Source organism: Aptenodytes patagonicus, chromosome 6 (genome assembly GCF_965638725.1).
Source record: "Aptenodytes patagonicus chromosome 6, bAptPat1.pri.cur, whole genome shotgun sequence".
NCBI classification, from domain to species: domain Eukaryota; kingdom Metazoa; phylum Chordata; class Aves; order Sphenisciformes; family Spheniscidae; genus Aptenodytes; species Aptenodytes patagonicus.
In genome coordinates, this window is record NC_134954.1 from 15,415,260 (window position 1) to 15,436,049 (window position 20,790).

The 20,790-nt window shown below is 37.1% G+C and overlaps 1 protein-coding gene across 3 annotated transcripts in view; it reads left to right on the top strand.

The window, feature by feature from the left end:
- PEX5L (peroxisomal biogenesis factor 5 like) overlaps positions 1-20,790 on the top strand; it is a 119,844-nt gene that overhangs the window by 89,904 nt on the left and 9,150 nt on the right. For 2 of the 3 annotated variants that reach the window (XM_076341317.1, XM_076341319.1), the window contains 8 exons: positions 1,051-1,260; positions 2,385-2,511; positions 3,695-3,791; positions 9,541-9,636; positions 16,310-16,426; positions 17,370-17,513; positions 18,388-18,458; positions 19,655-19,852. In XM_076341317.1, the coding sequence (XP_076197432.1) occupies positions 1,051-1,260; positions 2,385-2,511; positions 3,695-3,791; positions 9,541-9,636; positions 16,310-16,426; positions 17,370-17,513; positions 18,388-18,458; positions 19,655-19,852 (1,060 nt within the window). The remainder of the gene's footprint in view (positions 1-1,050; positions 1,261-2,384; positions 2,512-3,694; positions 3,792-9,540; positions 9,637-16,309; positions 16,427-17,369; positions 17,514-18,387; positions 18,459-19,654; positions 19,853-20,790) is intronic. The other variant, XM_076341318.1, reaches the window with a different exon arrangement.

Below are 20,790 nucleotides of genomic sequence, written 5' to 3' on the forward strand. Positions count from 1 at the left end.
GCTGGGTGATTATCTTCACATCTAGTTAATATGTGTCTAAAGCAATATGCAAGTTTTAATAACAGGAACACTGAATTAAATAACAATTGTAAATAATATTTTTTCCTTTATATATAGCGAAAGCTATTACAGGGATGAATAGAAATATTTCAGGTTGTTTAAGAGTGGTGTTTATTGTAAAAAAGTAAGTATCTGTAGATCCTATATCTGCCTTGAATATCTATCAGATTTGGGGGGGGTAATCAGATTTATTTAATAACAGAATTAAAAATTCTATGAAGATTGATGAAATTCAGTGATTTACCAAGAACACAGATAAAGCACTGCAAGAGATAATACAAATTGATCTGTCAAAAACACCTGCCCTATAAAGTGATGATAAAGAGGGAGTTTTTATCTTTTAAGTGCTAAAGAATTTTAAATGTTACTCTTTAAGCAACTTTTAAATGAAGAACTCAGACTGAACATGCCTTTTATACTGATATAGTCCTTAATAGAAATAGCAGTAGAATTTATAATTATATTCAATATTTATCCCCCAAAAGACGAACAGCAACAACAGTAGAAACCATCACTAAACGTACCATTATTCCTTTATGACCCAAGAGGTCCACCCAAGAAGCTGTCTACTTTTCAGCTTTTTCCATAATGGCATGTGGCACAACAGTAGTGCCCCAAGCAGCTGTAACCAGTACTTGATAAATCATAAGATTAAACCAAATCTTATCTAAAACCTCAGTTGTACAGGGAACCCTCACAACATAAGAAAATCTGTGGAGTGGGGCCAGAGCCTTAAGACCTAAGATGTCTTTGAGATTTTCAGAGGAAAAGCCTTTTATGCAAATCAAGTGTTTTTAAACTGCATCCAGTTAAGCACCTGAAATCCCTAGTCATATTTGGATATGCTGGTCATTATCTTTAGCCGGGAAATATACACCTACTCTAGTCAAATGCAAATACATTAATAATTTTTTTCCCAACTAAAACAAATTTTAAAAAGTGAGCTATTTGAATTAAAGCAACATTGAATTCTAACATTTTGTCTCTAAGTATTATCAACAGGTCTGGATCTATTGGATCTTAGTGAACCTGTCTTACAAACCCAAAACAAAGCAAAGAAATCAGAGACTCCATCAAGAAGTGAAGGCTTAAAAGCCTCAACCCACAGAAAGAAGACAGACAATTCTGACCTTATCAGTGTGGATGCTGAGCAGAAAGTCCAGACTGCCAGAGTTTCAGACAAGTCTTCACTAGATTTAGGTAAGAGTGTAGCTATTATATCAGTGCTACATAGCCTTGCTTAGCACAAGTTTCTCCATGCTACTACCACAAAATAACGAGCAACACTGGGATTTTTGTTGCACCGCATTTTAGCAGGGAGTGTAACCTTTGTTCCACATTTTAAACTACTTGAAACGCTAAACTTGAAACACTGTAAACACATTTTGCCTTTGCCATTATACCTATTAAGTTGTCACTAAATGTGCAAATAAAGTTTTAGGAGGATTCTTTCAAAAAAGAATTTAGTCAGGGAGAGTAAAATCGTAGAAAAATCTATAGAGGGATCATGAGAAATTGGTAAAGGACACAAATCAGAGGCAGCCCACACTGGATGTCCTTTGCAGAACTGCAGATGTCAGAAATACACATTATATTTGTAAATACTGCTTTATCTATGCATACAAGAGAAAAAAAAAACATTCTTGACAAAAGAGCTATTTTTATACAGATTGAACAAAAATCCCAAACACAACTCAATATCCTGCCCAGCATGATCTATAGATGACCTTTGGAAAAGGTGAATTTAATTTATTTCCATCCAAACTAAATTACTTGCACCGCAACTGAAAAATTTGCATGGTAAATGTAATTTATTCCAAGGTAGCAAATCTTCCATTCATCAGCACAGAAATTCTTTTAGAGAACTTTATCTTCAAACAGGAGCTGAACATCTCATTTTTGCAAAGCAAGTCCAAATTATGACTTAATATCAGTTGCCTACACAGTCATTTTCAAATGGTAGTCAGTAAAAGAAGTTTTATTTTTACAATTTGACTAAAATTAGGAAATTAAAAATATCCAAAACTATCAAATAGTATAATTTTATCAACAGATCTAAATTACATACAAATCACTGATTTTAAGTCAAGAGTTCCACTGACATTCTGACCATGAATGCTAATAGATTTAGAAAAATATTGTGAATTCCCAAATGTTTTCACAGAATATCAGCTAGAAAGGTGCACAACATTTCTGTATATTGGACCTTAACTAAAATACAGTCTTTGGTGGCACCATTTTTATAACTTACATTTAACAGAGGAGAGAAAATTTTCTGCAGTAGTTTCTTTAAAAGATTCATATTTTCTTTTCTTATTTTTTAGTTGATATTCAGACACACCTAGAGAAATGGGATGATGTCAATTTTCATGGGGACAGGAGTAGCAAGGTCCACCCTTCTACAGAGCGAACATCATCATCATCTAGAGCTCCATCAAAAGAGCTTTTATGGTACAACTTTTTGCTTTCCTTACAAAAATATTTCCAGTCCAGCTTTCTTAATTCACAGAAATGCTTGCTTGATGACAAGTCATATTATTAAATCTGTTATGATTACATTAAATGTGTTCAAGCAGACATTTTGGAAAATGTATCATAAGCAAGTATAAAATCATAAGCACTATAAAATGACATTTTGCCAGCAATTTTTAATGTTGTAAAAAGTAGCAGGTGCAATTATTAAATAAATGGTGGTGAGAAGTCTAGAGAGGCATGCAGAGATCTGAAACCAACTACAAACATGTGAGTAAAATGAGTAAAAAAGGATGCTTGGCAGTGATTTGACAGTCACTGGCTATCCAGTGTATTTTGGTTTTGCTACTGAGGGCAGAATTTCTGTGTATAACTGGAAGAGGCAAGATAAAATATCCAAGCCAAGTACTACCTCTTTCATGAGGTTCAACTAAAATTGCAGGGGACGTAAATGAGGGAAAAATTGGACTTTGCCTTTAGGAACAGTTCATGTAGATTAATTCTGCTGCCCTCTTGATATGTAAGCAACACTCATTCACTACATTACGCATGACCATAATTAGCATTTTCATACACTAGAAGAAGTTTTCTGACCAAATGATGCTTATCCTGTATCTTAACCTGCCCTTTATCTGGGTGTTTCATTAACGTGGAGCTTTACAGTTCTCAGTTAACTTGATTTTGGTCTACAGGGTTTCATTTTCTAGGAAGAAAGAATATTAGGGTATTGTGGCACAAAAATGCACGTATGCCAACATGAAACCTTGTAATGTGGTGGTTGATTCTTAGACACTGACCGCAGGTACAGTCTTGTGTCACTGCCTAACCTCATTTTGCCTGGCTATGAAATAGAAGCACAGTGGTAGAGGCGAAGTCTTCGTTCCATTATACTAGTTTCATGCCAATATATACCCAGGGCTCTACTGGTGGAATCAGGCCTGACTCTGTTCTGTTGTATTAACTATTGTCTGCCTGCGACTGAAAAGTGTAAGAGTAAACACTGAAAACACTGAGAAGGGTCCAGGCACTTTTGATAACTGCCAGTTGAACAACTCAGTTAAAAGAAATAAACTAATTAATCAGTATGTACTTATGAACCTGAAAGACATAAGGCAGCATGTCTTAGTGTGCAGTGGTGAGTATGTAAATGCATTATTTCTAGGTCCACAGAAAACAGATCACAGTCTGAGCTGACTAATGTCAAGAGTGCCTTGGAGTCTGATTCAACGTCAGAATTAGAACTTGCACCTGCAACACAGGTAAGAGGATTTGGTAGATTTAGTAACAATAAAAAGGCAAGTAGGAATTGTCCCAGTGGCTAACCGTTCACATTCTGGAAGAACTATTTAAGGGATATTTTCAGGATCATCAGTTAAAAGATTCATACAGCTGAATCTTCACACAGCTTCCCAATTAATATGTTATGAAAATAACTTAACTATGTCAGCATCTCAAACATTCAGAGTTCCATACTGCAGTGAACTGTGACCTTCCTGTACAGAGAGAAAGACTTCAAACTACAGTTTACAGCATCATCATTTTTCCCTTCCTCCAGTTCTGAAATTCAAACTTCTAACAGTTCCCTCTCCTTGTAGTATATCTGTTCTCAAGGTCTCTTGGTCAACCAGGAATCCCCAGAATTGGGAAATGGCTAAGGAATACAGGAAGGAATCATTAGACCAACGTTCATTAGCAGTTTATCTCCACAGGTGGGAGAGCAGTGTGGTCAAAGGACTTTTTCCTGCTGGAAAAGGAACTCTAATATGGAGGGCTCTGGGCTGAAGGTTTGTAGATTTGCCCAGTTCCACTGTCATATTGTATATTGGACGGGACCTTGTGGAAATGATTACTTAGAGTTGTATGGTTTTAGAGACATATGTACGCATATATATGTGCAAACACACATTTATATATGCATTCACATAGATCAGGTTGCTTATACACCTTCTCTCCTGCTTCTTATTTTCTAACTGAAAGATTTCAAGTCCAGCCAATGCCACTGGCAAGGGGGAGAGAGAGTTGTTTGGTGGATTAACTTTTAGTTGAAAATAATTTTCTCCTCTTCCACAGCTATTTTTAGGCCTGCACTTCAAAACCTTTCTGTCAGATGTAAAATCTGGAAATTAATGGAAAATAATAGCCTCATTTGAAAATGGAAAAATGAGACACTAAAATGCCAAATGTCCTTCCCGAGATTATGCACCAGTTTTTGCTGAAAATAGAAATAGAACCCAGTTATCAGGATCCATTCCTGTGTTTTGGTTAGGAAAAAAGTCTCCTTTACTTCCCTGCCATCTCTACATTACAAACAGGACTTTTTTTTCCCTTTGGAAAGTCTAACACTAGTTGTAATGCATGGTATCTTTCCTTTCTGTGCAGTAGATTTATACATCTTAGTAATGGAAAAGATCTATTGCATAGTATCATCCACTTGAGATGGACGCTGTGTTTTCACGTGCTTTGTCCAGCTTATCTTTAAGTACCTCTAACCCCTTTTTAGGACGCTGTTCCTCAGCCTAATAGATCTAAATGCCAGGAAGTTTGTACTCAACAGAGATATGTGTAAATCAAGTAGACAGTCAGAGAATTTAAGTACTGTGGCTTTCTGTAAAAACAGTTACAAATTTAGTTTATAACATCTCTACTTTATATGGTCCATTTCCTGTTTATCTTCCACTAGAATAACTGCAGAAGCAAAAATCCACATTTTTAATTCAGTACAAGTTCAGCCAGTTGAGGGTCCATACTATTTTGTAAAATGACTGGTATTTCAAAATTAAAAAAAGTAAAGTTGAATCAGCCAACTTGAAAAAGAAGCAGAGTATAAAATTCTTATCTGTCGTTCTGGTATATTTCATGTTTTGTTTTGTTTTATCATAAGCTGCTTTTTTTCAAACTTGTGATCTATTCAAGTAATGAAATGTTGTTAAAACTGGTAATTAGTAGTGCAGAGAAATGACCTGAAGTGAGATTGCGTTCTTATTCTAAGTTGTTTACTTAGAATTTGAGTATTTTCATTCCCTGCCTGCTTCATCCTTCTTATACTTGGGCTGTCAAAGTTGTCAGTTCCCAACAAACAGGCTCATCTGTCTTGACCGAGTTCTTAATCTGCTTGTAAAAGAAATCACGTTAGAGCTTTTATCAAAGCATGTTTTCCATACTTTGTCCTCTATAGATCTTGTCTATCTCATTTAAGGGTAACCTTTGCATATGCAACAGATTTTGCCATACCCTAAAGATTTCATCTTGTCAAACTTGCTGCAGTTTTCCATCAGCGATTTCTCAGACAATCACCTTCATCACTCATATTTGACAAGTTAGATTTAGTTCCTCAAAGTGAAATACTAAGTAACTAGGTCATATTTTCATTAAGATTATGCAATCTTCTTAACAAAATCCTGTGTTTACCAGCACTTATGCCAATACAAAATCACAAAGGCAAGCTTTGAATTAATAAGGAAGAAATATGTTTGAAGGCTGGAACGGGCAATAGCATAGTGGCTGTCATTGGATATGGCCGTCTTGCTTCTCAGTATTCTACTCACATCATACGTTACCTATTATTAACTCTTAAACTGCATTGGCCCAAAGTATCTTTGTTCTTTCTTTTATCTGCCATGCTGGAAAGTTCCTTGTTACACTTTTATTAGTACTGAGATATCCTACAGTGTTTGGGGGTTTTTGAAGGTTTATTTCTTCTCTTATAATTACAAACTGCAGAGGGAGATAATGTGTTCAATTGTATATGCATAAAGTCTGCTCATGTTTTAACTCTCTAAATACAGTTTCAAACCTGGGCCTCCCTGGGCATTTTAGATATTTTATTGCTCACTCAGAATGCATACACAAAACTCTGACATGCTAAAAAACTGTACCTAATTCTAATATGTCAGCACTCTTGGACAAAGATATAGTGCAAAGCCTGTAAACCTTAGAAATCTGCAGTTTGGGGCAACAATATTTAGAATGCAAAATTTATTCCCCACTTCTCCCAAATAGCTACAGTCAGACTAATGGCCCTAGCTCTCCTTGGATGTGCCCATTACTCTAATGAAATGAAGAGTTACAAGGGACAGATTTAGCTCATTATTTGAAGACCTGCTCAAAAATTAAGACTATAATTTAAGCCTCTCACCAACAGTTAAGGTCCACCAGCACATAAGCAGACTACAAGTGCAGGAAAGTGTGTGCAAATGCATTGGAATGGAAGATTTTGTCCCTGAAGACAGCAGCCAGTGATCAGCTACAGCACCTCCACTGTAGAGTGGTGAGCATATCAAACCACAGTGTGTACAGAGTGTCCATGCCTCAGACATACCCAGCCCACCCTGACCCATACATACCCCACCTTGCGCTACCCTTAAGGGAGGCAGGTGCAGAGTTGCACCCCATCGCCAGCTGAAGATGTGTTCTCCAGTGCTGGCACTCCATTCCCATCCCCTCTCTTCCTGCACTAGCGAAAGGCCGTGTGTTTGTTATATGTGGTGTCTTTCATTTCTGGGTATCACAACTCAGAACATGACTCTGCATTGTCTATATGTAAATGCAGCTTATGTGGGTTTTGTTAATTCTTTTTTCCCTCTGTTTGAGGGCAGGTGTGCATTTAATGGAGGAGAAGGTATATTTCTGTGGGGATTATGCAGGGACAATGTATATACTCTGACATGTGGGAGAGGAGGGGCCTTCTGTGCTTCTTGTCCTCTTCCCCCTCACCTCTCTACTGCCCCAACAAGCCCACTCTCCCCTTCTGCAGTACTACTCAGTCTGAACATCGTGATTTACAGTCTTGTCCTTGGCCTAAGGAAACTGCAGTCACTGGAAACAAAAGATTAAAAAGCGGAAGTAATCAAATGGTTTGCAAAAGCCAACTCATAAATAATGAAAAGGCTAGGAACATAATTAATGTCTATCAACAGAGTTTTGTGTCAAGAAAACCAAATTTAATTCTTTGATCAGATTACAGGTCGGGTTGATAAACGTTGCTGTCTGATATTCTGCAAGATGTTTTGTAGGGGTTAACGCCACAGACTCTTGCTTAGTTCCAGCATTCAAGTCCCTGTTCATGTGCCATTTGTGGGGATTTAAGCAGCACGGACTCTGGCAGGCACGGCAACCAAAGACCTTTATTGCTCTTTGTTCACATCTTTTATAGCAAGCAGAAGTGTACACATGCTAGCTGCAGCTTGCAGAGAGGTTATAGCCTCGTGTTCACATGCATCTATGCTCTAGCAGACTGACCCATTCTTCCTCCTGCTTCATCCTCCTGTGAAATGCCTTCATGGCCTTTATCTGGTTTTCTCCTTCCAGCTGCAGCACATTCCTTTTCCTCCTTTCAGCTGCAGCATATCTTCTGTTTACGTGCCTTCTCGTGCCAGGTGGTACAATGTTTGCTCATTAAGGTCAAACTCAGGAGATTCCCATCCCCACAACGTTTGAATTAACATACCATATTCTGATTTTAAAATTAGCACCATACAATATGAATAAAGCAGCTGTTAAACAGCTTAAAACTGGCTAACTTAATTTCTCAAGAACAGTAGTTATTTACTAGGAATTGTAACCACATGGGGGTTCTTCTGTGATTCCAAAGAGAACCGGTTACCTCTTCTGCCCTAAATTCTATTAATCAGTAAAATGACTATTTAGTGTATAGGATTGTTTTTTGGTATGTTTTCAGTGACAACCTGAAATCTTTTCCTGGCCTCACCAAAGAAAAAAAATATTTTTCAAACAACATGGACCACAGGTACTAGATGTGAAAACAAATGATAGATCCTCAGTGTAGACCTTCCCTCACGCTCTGTGCTTCCTGTCACCTGCAGCAAAGTCCAGAAGCCAACACAGTGCCCCCCCCCCCCGCGCTTCTCACAGAAACGGTGCTGTATCGGTCTTTTCTAACCGTATGTGTATCATGAACCCAATATACATTTCACTCATCAATCTCTACTTGAGAGACCAAAGACTCAGGAACAAAACAGAAACTTTAGGGCTAGATTAACAAACGAATGTCATCTTTCTAGGTAAAAAACCATGTGTGTACACACACAGACATATGTGTTTGACCATGCATTGCACATTACTTATATGAACACCCAGGAATGTATTGGGTGTTTCATCCCAGTAGTGCACATTCCAACACTTGGAGATGCAGCCCAATGAGTCTGAAGTGAGCAAAATTAGTCTTTTAGCAACGTGCCTCATTGAAATTGAATATTACAAGTAAAGTAATCAGAAATATAATCACATAAATTAATGCAGTTGGGACCATGGTCAGGCAAATGGCTAATGAGTTTAACCTCTGACAAACACAAGGGAAGGGATTAGCAGTCAGAGCTCTGTTTAGCAAGATTAGGCCACTTTGTGCTTTTTTGTACCATCATTGAATACTGTTTGATTTTGTACTGTGCCTTTTGTGCAAAAAAACCCATAAATAAAATGTTTTTAATAAAAGAATAGGGAGAAAATTGTTATGTATTTCCAATCAAATCGACTGATAGTAAGGCACAGAAGAGAGCTGACTGTAAAAAGGATTTGTCCTTCCAGTGAAATCCATAGCAGACCTTGCTCTCCAATGTGATCCCAAAGCAGAACCTGAAAGAAAAACACTAAATGTACAGGGAAAATGAGATGCTTTCTTCCTGGAGCATAGCGAGTGGAATGCATTGCCACAGTCATAATACAGGAGTAGAAACAATTAAGGTAAAAGTCTTATACAAAATAGTCAGCTCTTCCCTTTGTAGCCCAACTCTTGCATTGTCTTTTCTCGGATGTCTCTTATCTTTCATGCATCCTGAGTGAAAAGAAAAGTCTGGAAAAGATAAATTACTCTGCTTCCCATGAGGAATGATCTCTGCTACAGTGTAAGAGAATTCAGAGGAATTCATGCAGGGACACAACTAGTTTTGTGCAAGAAAAAGGACATTTGGGGCTCTAGGCAATTAAGGAAATAACTCAGAAATGTGGCAGAGACTATATCATCCCTTTCTGATTTATTCTTTTATTTTTTAGGCACGATCAACTAAGGAGCAGCGTTGGGGAGGGCCTCTTCTCTCCAGAAATCACTCCTTGGAGGAGGAATTTGAAAGAGCAAAGGCAGCTGTTGAGGTATTACTTTATTTGTTTTCATTTTCAGCTAATGTTCTATGGATTTCTTATTCATCTTGCAGCACAAGTATAGGAGAAAGTTGGAACCGGATTATTTAAAGCAGAGAAAAGATACGTTTCCTGGAGTTACTCATTTAAAATAGCAGTTTCTCTCTTAAAAAAACCAAAACCCTTAGCTATAAATGAAGATTAGACAGAACCAACTTTTCAAGTTCCATTTTGTATTGCTATAGCAAGTGGGTCAAGAAAAATTCCCCATAAATGTAAGTACTTCGAAACTGAAAGTATAAGAGTGAAGCGTATTTTTCCCCAGCAACTGAATGTGTGCAATCAGTTCTTTAAGCTCAGACATAAACCAGTTCTCCACAGGGAAACTGGAATTCAGAACCATTGATAAACAGAATGATTACCTGCTGTAATGGGTAACTGCACGTATAGCAGTAACTGTGCACCAATGCATTTTTGTAATTAGTGGCAGAATGTTAAACACAGTACTCTCGTTTCCTGGTAAATCAATTCAGTTTGAGAAGGTGCAGGTATTTGGATAGTTCTCCTATTGCACTTCTGTTTTTTTCACCAACTACTACTTTTCCAACATGAAAAGTGCCTCTTGAGTGTTGTCCTATACCACTAGTCCCAGCTGAAATCCTGATCCTGTCTAGAGACAAGGTGGCATACATTTTTTTTAACAGAATCCAATAAAAAATTTGATACAAACATCGATCTTCAGCATCATATCTTCTCAGGGGTTCTGTCAGTAACCCTTCAAAATCCCATCGCCATAAAGAGCCAAGACAGCTGCATCCCACTGAGGACAGAAGTTCAGGCTGAATTATGTAACAGCCACTGAAATGAAGTTTTAGGGTGAAAAGGATGAGGCTGTGAAACTGATTCCTCAGAACTGATTATTTTTAGCATGAACTGCAGTCTCATTAGTCTCCAAACATCTAGAACACTTTAGGGATATTTGGGTTTAGATTTAAATTTTAGTGTCTGTATTTTAATACTACTCTAACTCAAGTTTTATACCATTGTAATTCCAGTGTTGGCAGTTGAACTATTCTAGATTAGTATTGGTTGATTACAAACAAAACTAGGCCTAAATAATATGCTGGCTTCTAGCTAGAAACGGAATTTCTTATTTAAGAAATTAATTTGATTTGTAGGATTTTTTCATGATATGCTAAGGTAAGACTGCATGGTTTTGACCATGGTTTTGTAGGATCATATTGCACGCAAAAAAATTCTTCTATCAGTGTACAAAGCTAAAATGGACACAATCAGTAAGTTTGCTGTTTTATAAACTATACACTGAATGCATTTTTCTTGTATTTTCTGAGTGCATTGTTCTTTCCAGATCAAATATATTCTTTATAAACAATGGCTGGTGACACACAATAGGTTTTTTGATGTCACACATCATACACATTTGCTCCAGGCAGGAAAGGAGGGGCTTGCTTTCAAATGGCCACTGCTTAAAATGCTGTAGATGTTCCTAATCGCACTGCAGAGTGATCCTAAAGATGGGACGTGTTGTGCCGTAATCTGTGATTGTGACACAGGGAAATTGATGATGAACATCTCTGCGTTACAGTTAGTGGTTAAGTAAATGATGTCAGTACTCTTGCAATTGCCAGAAACCATGTGTGATGGGGAGTTCCCAGACATTCAGCTGAAAGAAAAATGAGTTGAGGCCAACAATAGCTTACAAGACATTATTGAATTACTTTGTAAAGTAAAGTAAGGAGGAAAATACATTGAAAAAAAACCATTGCACATTAAAAGGTCATTCTGAGGCAACAAAGGTTGTTAAAATGCTTTAATGTGGTCTCAAAAACAGCTATTAAAAAGAATCTAATTAAATGTTTCCCTAACTGTGTACCTGGCAGCCTTAAGTTATTCTTTCTGCTTAAAATAGAAACTTGGACCAGGTAGTTAAAATGTAAAGGAAAGGATTCTTCAAGACCTTATAGAGCAGTTATTTCCATTTGCATATGAAAAAAGCTGGATTTTCATCTTAGCTAAAATGAAGTGGTAAGAAAGCTAGAATGATTGAAATAAATTGCAGCCCATCTCAGAAAGATTAGTGCTTTCTTAAGCGGAGAACAGATACAGCTCAAAAATTCATCTGTTAGGCTTTGGATGTTTCTGTAATATTCTTCAACTGGGAAAGCTCCAACTGGTAAGGTTAGCCAGAAAACTGATCAAGAAAAGGAAGCAAATCTCAGGTTCTTTGTGGCCTAGTTCGAAAGGAATTAATTAACAATTCAGTAAATGAAGACACCAAACTTTATCCTCTACCCAGTATTCACTGTAGAGTTTTGGGAATGGTTTTAAGATGTCAAACTTTGAGATTAATGAAGATCTGTGAGGTAATTCTTTCTTAAGAAGGTTTAAAGATGTCTATGCCATTGGGGAATCTTTTAAGAATGAAGAGGTAAGTAAATTAGCTTTTTTACTAGAGAGGGTCCAGATTCACTTGCAGTGATTGGATGCTTGCAGACTTGGCTACCTGTTCTGTCACTCTGGAAATTGGATTTGATTTTTGCCTCATCCCTTTGCTATACACGTCAGGGAAGCACAAATAGCCTAAAGTCTTCATGATTTCCAAGTGCCATACCAAATATGTTTTAACGGAATCTTTCTAATAATTAGCTGTGTTTTCCCCAAAATTGGTACTTTTGAATTTTTTAAAAATGCCAGCATGAGGATTCAGATCCATCCTGTACCTATATTCTGTTAAAACGATTGTTTTATCATCCACTGCCCTATTGGTAATGAGTTAAAATAAATAAAAATGAAACCAGGAAAGTGCAAAAACTTCCAACTGAGAAATATCTCAGAGATGGAAAAAAAGCAATTTTTATATTTTCTTATTCCACATTTCCCTGATGTAGAGATTAAACTGCAGATGCCATACTGTTTTGTGAGCTTATGCAAAAGAAATTTTGAGCGGTCCTTCTCAGCATCATTTTATTTACAACACCGTGTCACATGAGCCATCGGCTGTATAATATACTGTTAAGAAGCATCAGAACATATTACGGCTAAATTATGTGACAATAGTAGGAAGAAGATGGGATTAATTTATTCTAGCCTAGCAAAACATAGCCCAGAATCATCAGCTCTGTGGTTCCTGTGAATACCGGTTAGAATCCTTTCTGTACCTATGATATTCCTGTTTCACTGTTTCAACGTCCCTTTTAGATGTGCCTAAGACTGCCTAAACCACATTTTAAATTGGGATCTAGGAACTCGAGTCATTCAGCTGCATTTTATTTGGTACGCTCTCAAATCACAATGGGAAGCTTTGCCTTGATATACATTTTTTTACCTCTATCTTTACTAAAAAGGCATACTTCAACTTTTGTTTTGAGAAGGTATCAGCTAAGGAAATCTTACGTCGTTAGCACATAAGTTTAACTTACTGTGTCTTTCACATTGAAGAGTATGTTGCAGTAATTCAAAGAAAGACCAACCACAGAACCTTTGTTTCTTATACATTGGTCGAGAAGGAACATTGCAAATTAATTTTTGGCAGTACAGGACAGACAAAGTTCTATTCTTAAAGTTATGAAAATAGGTAAGTTTAGAAATTAGCCAGCAATATTCAGAAAGTACACCCCCACCCCCCTTCACTGTATCGTAGGATGTAGAGAGCCTGGAAAGATTCTGCCTCCCATTTGTTTAACTGCTTCAGCATATTTTTAAATACTAAAAGTAAAAATAGCTTCTTTGACAAAATGCAGAATATTCTGCTTGCAAGTAGTCAGATGGTACAAACATTTTTCCTGGTTGTCATTCCACTTAACTGCTGCAGATGATCTGAGAACGAGTTAAATGTGTTCAACTGGTCTGAAAACTTTCAGTACATCCAAAGTAATTCGCCAGCATTAAGGTAGCAAAAACATCGAAATGAAGTAATTGGCACCAGTCACATAGCAAATAGAGTTAAAATTAGATCTAGGAGTCTTGATCCAAAGCCAGGTTTTCAGAAACACTCAATATTAATTTAACCCTCCTGCCACTGAAGTCAATGAAAAAATTACTGCTAACGACAGCTGAAGTAGACTTAGGCCTTTAACAAAGACTGTGTAATATTTATGGTCCTCTTCCTCAAGGACATTAAACTGCTCTGCTGCTGACATTGTTGTTTTTCACGGCAATATTATAGCATTTTATCGGTTGCCATAATTGTGCATGATCCAGTTGCTCAGTGCAGCTTTGCCATACCAGTTTCAGAACCCCCACATGCTGGATGTACTTAGGAAGCTGTAGCTGGGACTTAAGCCCATTTGGCCCAAACAAGCAAATCTTTGCTTATAGTTGCAAAATAGCAGTTGGGTCCTGGCCCATGTCCAAGTAGCACATGATGAGTTGGGAGACGTTATAGTAAAGCAGGTCTTCTCCCCATTACATTTTTCCTCCACCTTTGACTCACTACAGATAGACATTAAGCACGGCTATTTGAATACATAGTAATTCATTAGCTTTTTAAGGGCAGTTATGCAGACAGTGAACTTCTGTGTGAATTATAAATAAGTAATTAAGCAGCAGAATTTGAGCTTACGACATAAAACCACTCATATCCTTGCTTACAATCTGCAGAAATGTGATTTGGTATGTTTCCAAATCATTGATTCATAAGGGATTTTTGTGGGAAAAATACAAGCAAAAATTCTGATACAAACATCATATATATATATGTATCTATATATAATTAATTCTGTAAGTTAATCTGTTTAAAAAGGCATTACTTTTCAGTAGTTTTATTAATATTAATCTGTAGGAAAGGGAAATTTCCACTCCTTTACCTCATCCTGAATCTCAAAATAACTGCTAGTAGAAACATGGTCAAGTAATTTTTTCTTCAGTGCAGTGCAGATTTGCACTGAATGCTGAATAGTTGATAGTGACATTTGTTGAACAGGATAGTTTAAGAGATTCAAGTGCCTCTGGTCACGGCTGATAAAAGAGGGAGCAATCTGATTCATTATCCTAGCCTTTTCAAACCCTAAATGGACATTTCAGCACAATCTCACAACTATTTAAAAGACTGTATTTCCTTCAAATTTGTAATGAAAGCAGATTTTGATACCTCAGAAGTTGTTGTGTAACAAGAGTTGTCATGTTCTGTTCGCTTCTATTACAAAGAGTGAAATCTCCTCTCCAGGAGTGAATGATTCATGTTTGTTTCCTAGTCCACAGAGGAACATAGCAGGTACCTTCACAGATCCAATAATTGCATAATTTGGACAATGCTGAGTCTCCTGGAAGAAAGTGTTGTATATCAGGAGGCACATGCTACAGTAAGAGCCAAAGGGAAATGCCTGTTAGATTTCTAGAGAGGGAATGCACCTTGCCACTTGTAAAGAGCCTTATGATTTCCAGCAACCACACCTAATGTTAGCCAGCGCAAGTCCTCCTAATCCTTCACACCTAATCTCAAATGTTCTCATTGCTGACTCATTCTAGATATGTTAATAGCCTGTGCTTTCCTTTTTCCAAGTGCCTAAGAATGAGGGTTGTAGCAAGTCATGCAATCACAGACTAAACTCTCTTTTTGCAAATCATGCCTAGCTGTGGAGCAGTAGCAAAGTGGCCAGTCTTGGAACGAAGATTCAGACAAAACTATCTGGACCAGTTTATAATACCTTCAATTAATTTTGATTAGCACCTCCCTTTCAAATAGTTCTGTCTAAACCTCAGTAGAATTATTTGTGCTGATGTCTTTGACATAATTAAGCTGGGAAACTGTGCCCTCAGTAGTGTCAGTTCACTGGAGTTCTGGCCATGACCTTGTAGGAACTGGAAAACTTTGCAAAGGCTCCTAGTGCTGAACCTATATTCTGCTATGGAACTGCTTTTCAGGGCTTATGACTAATGTGTGGAGGCTGAAAAAATAGCATCTTAAATTTGATTCTCCCCTCTTTTTTTTTTTTTATCCTATTTCTGTTTTTTGGCATCATTTTCTAGTAACCACAGTGGTTCCCCCATTCTGGTCGTTACATGTCCTAAATCTCATTCTTTTTTCATTATTTCTGTTTCTCTTGTATATGCATTCTTCCCTCTTGTCTTTGAGCTGAATGTTAATCTTACTGTACAATTTTATAATCTCTTATAGTTTCCTCTCACCAGCACAGTATATGATAAAATATTAGGATTTCTCCACTATGTCTAAAACCCCCATTTATATTAATTCTCTTGTGCAAAAACCGTCTGTCTAAGCTTTGCCATTACTCTTTTACATAGTTGAAAATGATGCTGAACCTACCAAAGTGGGATGTTTGTTCTCTTTTAAACTGTTTCATCTATTGTTACTCTTTAGCATGTATGCTTAGTTTTTTCTTTTTTTTTCATTTCCTTCAAATTTTATGTAACAATTTGCTGTTAGCATCAATAAGATGCAGTGCTGCAAATAGAACATACGCTGCCTCTGAGATAAAGAGTTTTCTGTTGACGAAATGCATTCCAATATAAGAGATGAAATTTAATTATATGGAATTCCAAATGTGTGCTGTAGTATTTCAGTCAGTATGATTATTAATAGAATTAATGCTGCTCAGCAAAATTGCCAGACTCAGAACACTGGTAGAAAGAAACTAAAAGCTTACCATTTTATTTTAAAGTTTTGTTGTTCATTTTCTTCCCTTTTTACCTCTTTTTCTTCTAGTCAGACACAGAGTTTTGGGATAAAATGCAAGCAGAATGGGAAGAAATGGCTCGCAGAAACTGGATTTCAGAGAACCAGGAAGCACCAGGGCAAGTCACCATCTCAACCATTGAGAAGGTAACACAAAGTTTTTTAATACAGTACATCCTTCCTGTGAAACTTTGAGATGAGCCTCAGCTATTCAGGGGAACTCAAGAAAATTCTTTGGACATGGAAGCTAATTTTACCCAAAAGAGCTCATCCTCTTTAGGTGTCTGTGAGCGGGGTAGATTTAAAAGACCTTACCATAGTGAGAATACATCTAGACTTGCACACGGCCTGAATTCAGCTGAAAGGATCACGAAGCAAACTGCTGGATTATGGGCACTTTTGAAGATGGGCACTTAAGGAAGAGCACCAAATATAAAAATCTGGGCTGGCACATTCAAACACTGTTGAGGATAGAAATGATAGAGATTCTGTCTCTCTTCTTCATTCCCTCCATTGTATGTTTTAATTTCATTTATATTACGTAGCTGATATTAGCACACACCCTTTACACTGCAGTGGCAAGAAGAGAAAAAGGCAAAATTTAAAGAAATCCTAAAATAAACTCAGGTGCTTGCAACACTGTTCTGTATCTTGAAGGTTAATTGAAGATTTCAGGGTATTAACTGAACAGACATCAGGTTACAAGCACTGCAGGGAGTCAACTGCTTGATGTGTGCTCTTTACCATCAAATTGGATATACTGGGCTCATGCTAGGTTCAGTTCTGCTTTTACTGCAGTTAGTGTGAGTTGTTGACATTATCTTTGATGGGAGCAGGAGAGTCCAACATGAGTACCAGTTAGTATAACTTCAGCGCTAAAGTAAAAATAAAGAGAGCAGGAACGTCAATGTCCAGTGATGCTGACTTTTTACACTTTTTGTCATTGAAATTTCATGGGGGAGCTCATACCGTTTTTACAGAACAAAGGATGTTTACATCCAGTTGGAAAGTAGTGAGTCACTTAATTTTATAGAGTTGCCATTCCTTGCTTACAGTGCTTCATCATGGGTCCGCTATCTCTCTTCTCCAGGGTTATTATTTCCATACTGAGAATCCCTTCAAAGACTGGCCTGGTGCTTTTGAGGAAGGACTGAAAAAAATGAAAGAAGGTGACCTGCCAGTTACAATCTTATACCTGGAGGCTGCTATTCTACAAGAACCCAATGATGCAGAGGTATTCACTCATGTGCCTTTTACCGATAAAGGAAAAGGGGACTCCCTTTAGCATGCAATGCTGGAAATGATTTTGGGGCCCAAACCTTTGCTAGTCATGACTGACTGAAACAGAATGAACGCTAACGGTGGTTTTGGAATAGTGTATACCTTGAAATAGGTACAGGTGAGCTCTTCGTAAGATGAGAATCCATTTTTCAAATTATAGAATTTCCAAGCTGTCATTTAAAAGCATTCAAAAGAGACAATATTTCAAACCTTGCCTTCTTTTCCTGATGTTTTCAAACTATCTTTTAAACACTGCTATTGAAAAGGTGAACATTTTTGATTTAACAAGAAATTTGACAAATTTTTAAAAGTTATACCAATTTCTGCAATATTGATGTTTTCAATGAGTATATATTTGAAGTCTATTTTCTGTGAAACATGAAAAATATTTACAGTGTAAGTATCTAGGTCTCTTTGAATCTATTGCTACATTAAATTAAGCAGCAGTATTTTAAAAAGCAGAGAGAATTCCCAGACTCTCTAGAATCCTTTATAGCTATACAATTTAATAATTGTTCTTTACCGTTCTCCATAAAATTCTAGCAACATTTAAAATGTACAGTAACTCAAATTTAAGAAATCAGCATGTGATCATACACTGACAGAATACCTTTGCGTTCATTGATTATAAATATTGTCAGGCCCAAAGATATTCAAAACTGCATTGATTTGTATTGTTGGTATGCATGCCGTAGAAAAATCTGTAGTTAGTGCTGGACAGATCTGCTATTTTTATTCACTCCACTGCTTAACAGTGATATTAGTTGTAACTCTGCTTGCAGTTAGGTATATATAACAAAATAACACGACGATGATTATTTTTGCAGGCCTGGCAGTTCCTGGGCATAACACAGGCAGAGAATGAAAATGAGCAGGCAGCCATTGTCGCCCTCCAAAGGTAGATGAAGATAATTGCTAAATAAGGGGTCTGATGACTATTAGGTAATGGAGGCCTAGGTATATTTATCATCATACTTACCTTGTAACATGAAGCATTTATTTAACTAAGTAAAGCATTGACATAGATACAGAAATCTTCCTAGTGACTTCAGAGGAATGACTAGTGATTAATATTTCTGTTTTATTAAGTAAGTGCAATATTTAATCTAGTAATTTAAGTAGTTGCACAAAAGAAAAGTTACATGGCCTGATAAACATGAATTAGGCATAATGCAAATAAAGTGCCTTTTTGATATTCTAGCCACTTGGCATATTTTCTGTAGTTTGTCCTTTAATGAAGAGGTTTTCTTAATTGGAATGAGCTCTGTTCAGCTGCTGAATACTAAACTGACAACATTTTTAGGTTGATAGAGATGTGAAGATCATGGTATGCTTGTATGTAAAATGTCAGTTCCAAAATATCAGCATTAGTATTACCTTTCTGTAGTGGGTTTTCATGTTTCCATTTGAAGCAAGTACCACATTAGTGATGTTAACCATCAAGTCATTTCACCTAAGGATACTCTAACTTTTTTATATGTAACTTATTAGCTTACCTGGATAGAAATCCAAGGGGTTGCCTGATTTAGGGCTTGCTCATCCCCGCAGTTTTGAAACAAGCAACAGTGATGTTCACAAAATAGACTAGATTCTGTTTTCAGTTAATGGTATATAACCGTAGAAAGACTGCTTGAGTTGATTGGCTCCAGCTTTATCAAAGGAAAACTGAGAATTCCGGATGACTGAGAAGATTCACAGGGATGGAAGAAATTTTATCTTCAAAATACTTTTTTGTATAGCTGCAAACCATATTAAACTGTTTGCTTGAATTTACATAAAGCTTCTCTTTGTTTACCGGACAGATACTATAAAAATGAATCTACCTACATTTATTCATAACCAGAAGAATGACAACAAAACTTGTATGCATATGTTTATGTACATATGCGTGTATGCAATGTGCATGCATATATCTGTGTATACATATGCATAATGCACTTATCACAGAAAAATTAGACAAAGTCCCTTCTCTAAAAGTATTATTGGGTAGATCTTACTTGTATGAGTGATTTTTTTACACAGATTATTTTGGAAGAATTCAAGAATTGTGTTTGGCTAAAAAAAACCCTCAATATATTTTTATTTTCTGCCTAGGTGCTTGGAACTACAGCCAAACAACCTAAAAGCTCTGATGGCCCTGGCTGTAAGTTATACTAACACTGGCCATCAACAAGAAGCCTATCAAGCTCTAAGAAACTGGATAAAGCAAAATCCCAAATATAAGTATATAGCTAAAAGCAAAAAAGGGTCCCCAGCACTTACCAGGAGAATGTCTAAGACATCAGTTGAAAGGTAAATGCAGTGTAAATCCTGATGGTGGAAATTTTAACGACATCACTAGAAATGATGGTGCATGCTGTGCCCCCTTACTCTGTAGAAGTCCAGCCTGTTCCCTATGGTGGAAGACTGAATGTCTCTAGTGGCAGGAGTGGGAAACCAACACAGGACATTTGGTTTAGCTGTATCTTATGCCATCCCTGGAAGTTAAAAAAACCCCAAACAAAACAGCTAAAAAGAGATGCTTCCCCTCAACTCCCATCACTTTCCTTTGACCTTGTCTGCTGCCTCTGTATTCCCACATCCTCATTCTTCAGCTGCTTCCAAATCCATACCAGGCCTGTATCCTGCTCTACATGTGTGTGTTCTTCTCACTCTTCATCACATTTCCTATATCCCAACCAAGCCACTAGAATCCAGGCATGATAGCCATTTTGCAGTGGGACATGGCTTCAGTTCACTGAAAATATTGGGAGGTAGCATCTGCTTATTTAAAAGGTTCTCTCTGGCTCTAACCAAAGAGACAGTGTAGTCATTTTATCTGACTTCAGCCTTGCATACCGTAATGGGAGCTGGCAGGCATTTTAAATAACAAAAAAATTCATGAGTTGGCAGCCCTTCGTCATGATTTCATGAGGTCGATAAATAAGTATCTCTGAACTGCGAGATGCATGATAAAGTCATTAAAGGCATAAACGTGATTTATAGAACTAAAACACTAGGGCTATCTCACTGCTTGTCATTTTGAAGACAGGCCTTATATTATACCCTTATCACTAACAAGCTCTGGGTTGACAAGATAATTTAGTATAAGCAAAAATAAAATATGCAAGTTCTGCTTAATTGCTAAGTGTGTTATTCTACTTTGGCCTCATCCGGCTGACATCTGGTGTTGTCAGTGCAAAGGTTTTATGAAGCCTACAGTGGGTACAGAAGTCTTAAATTTTGGCATC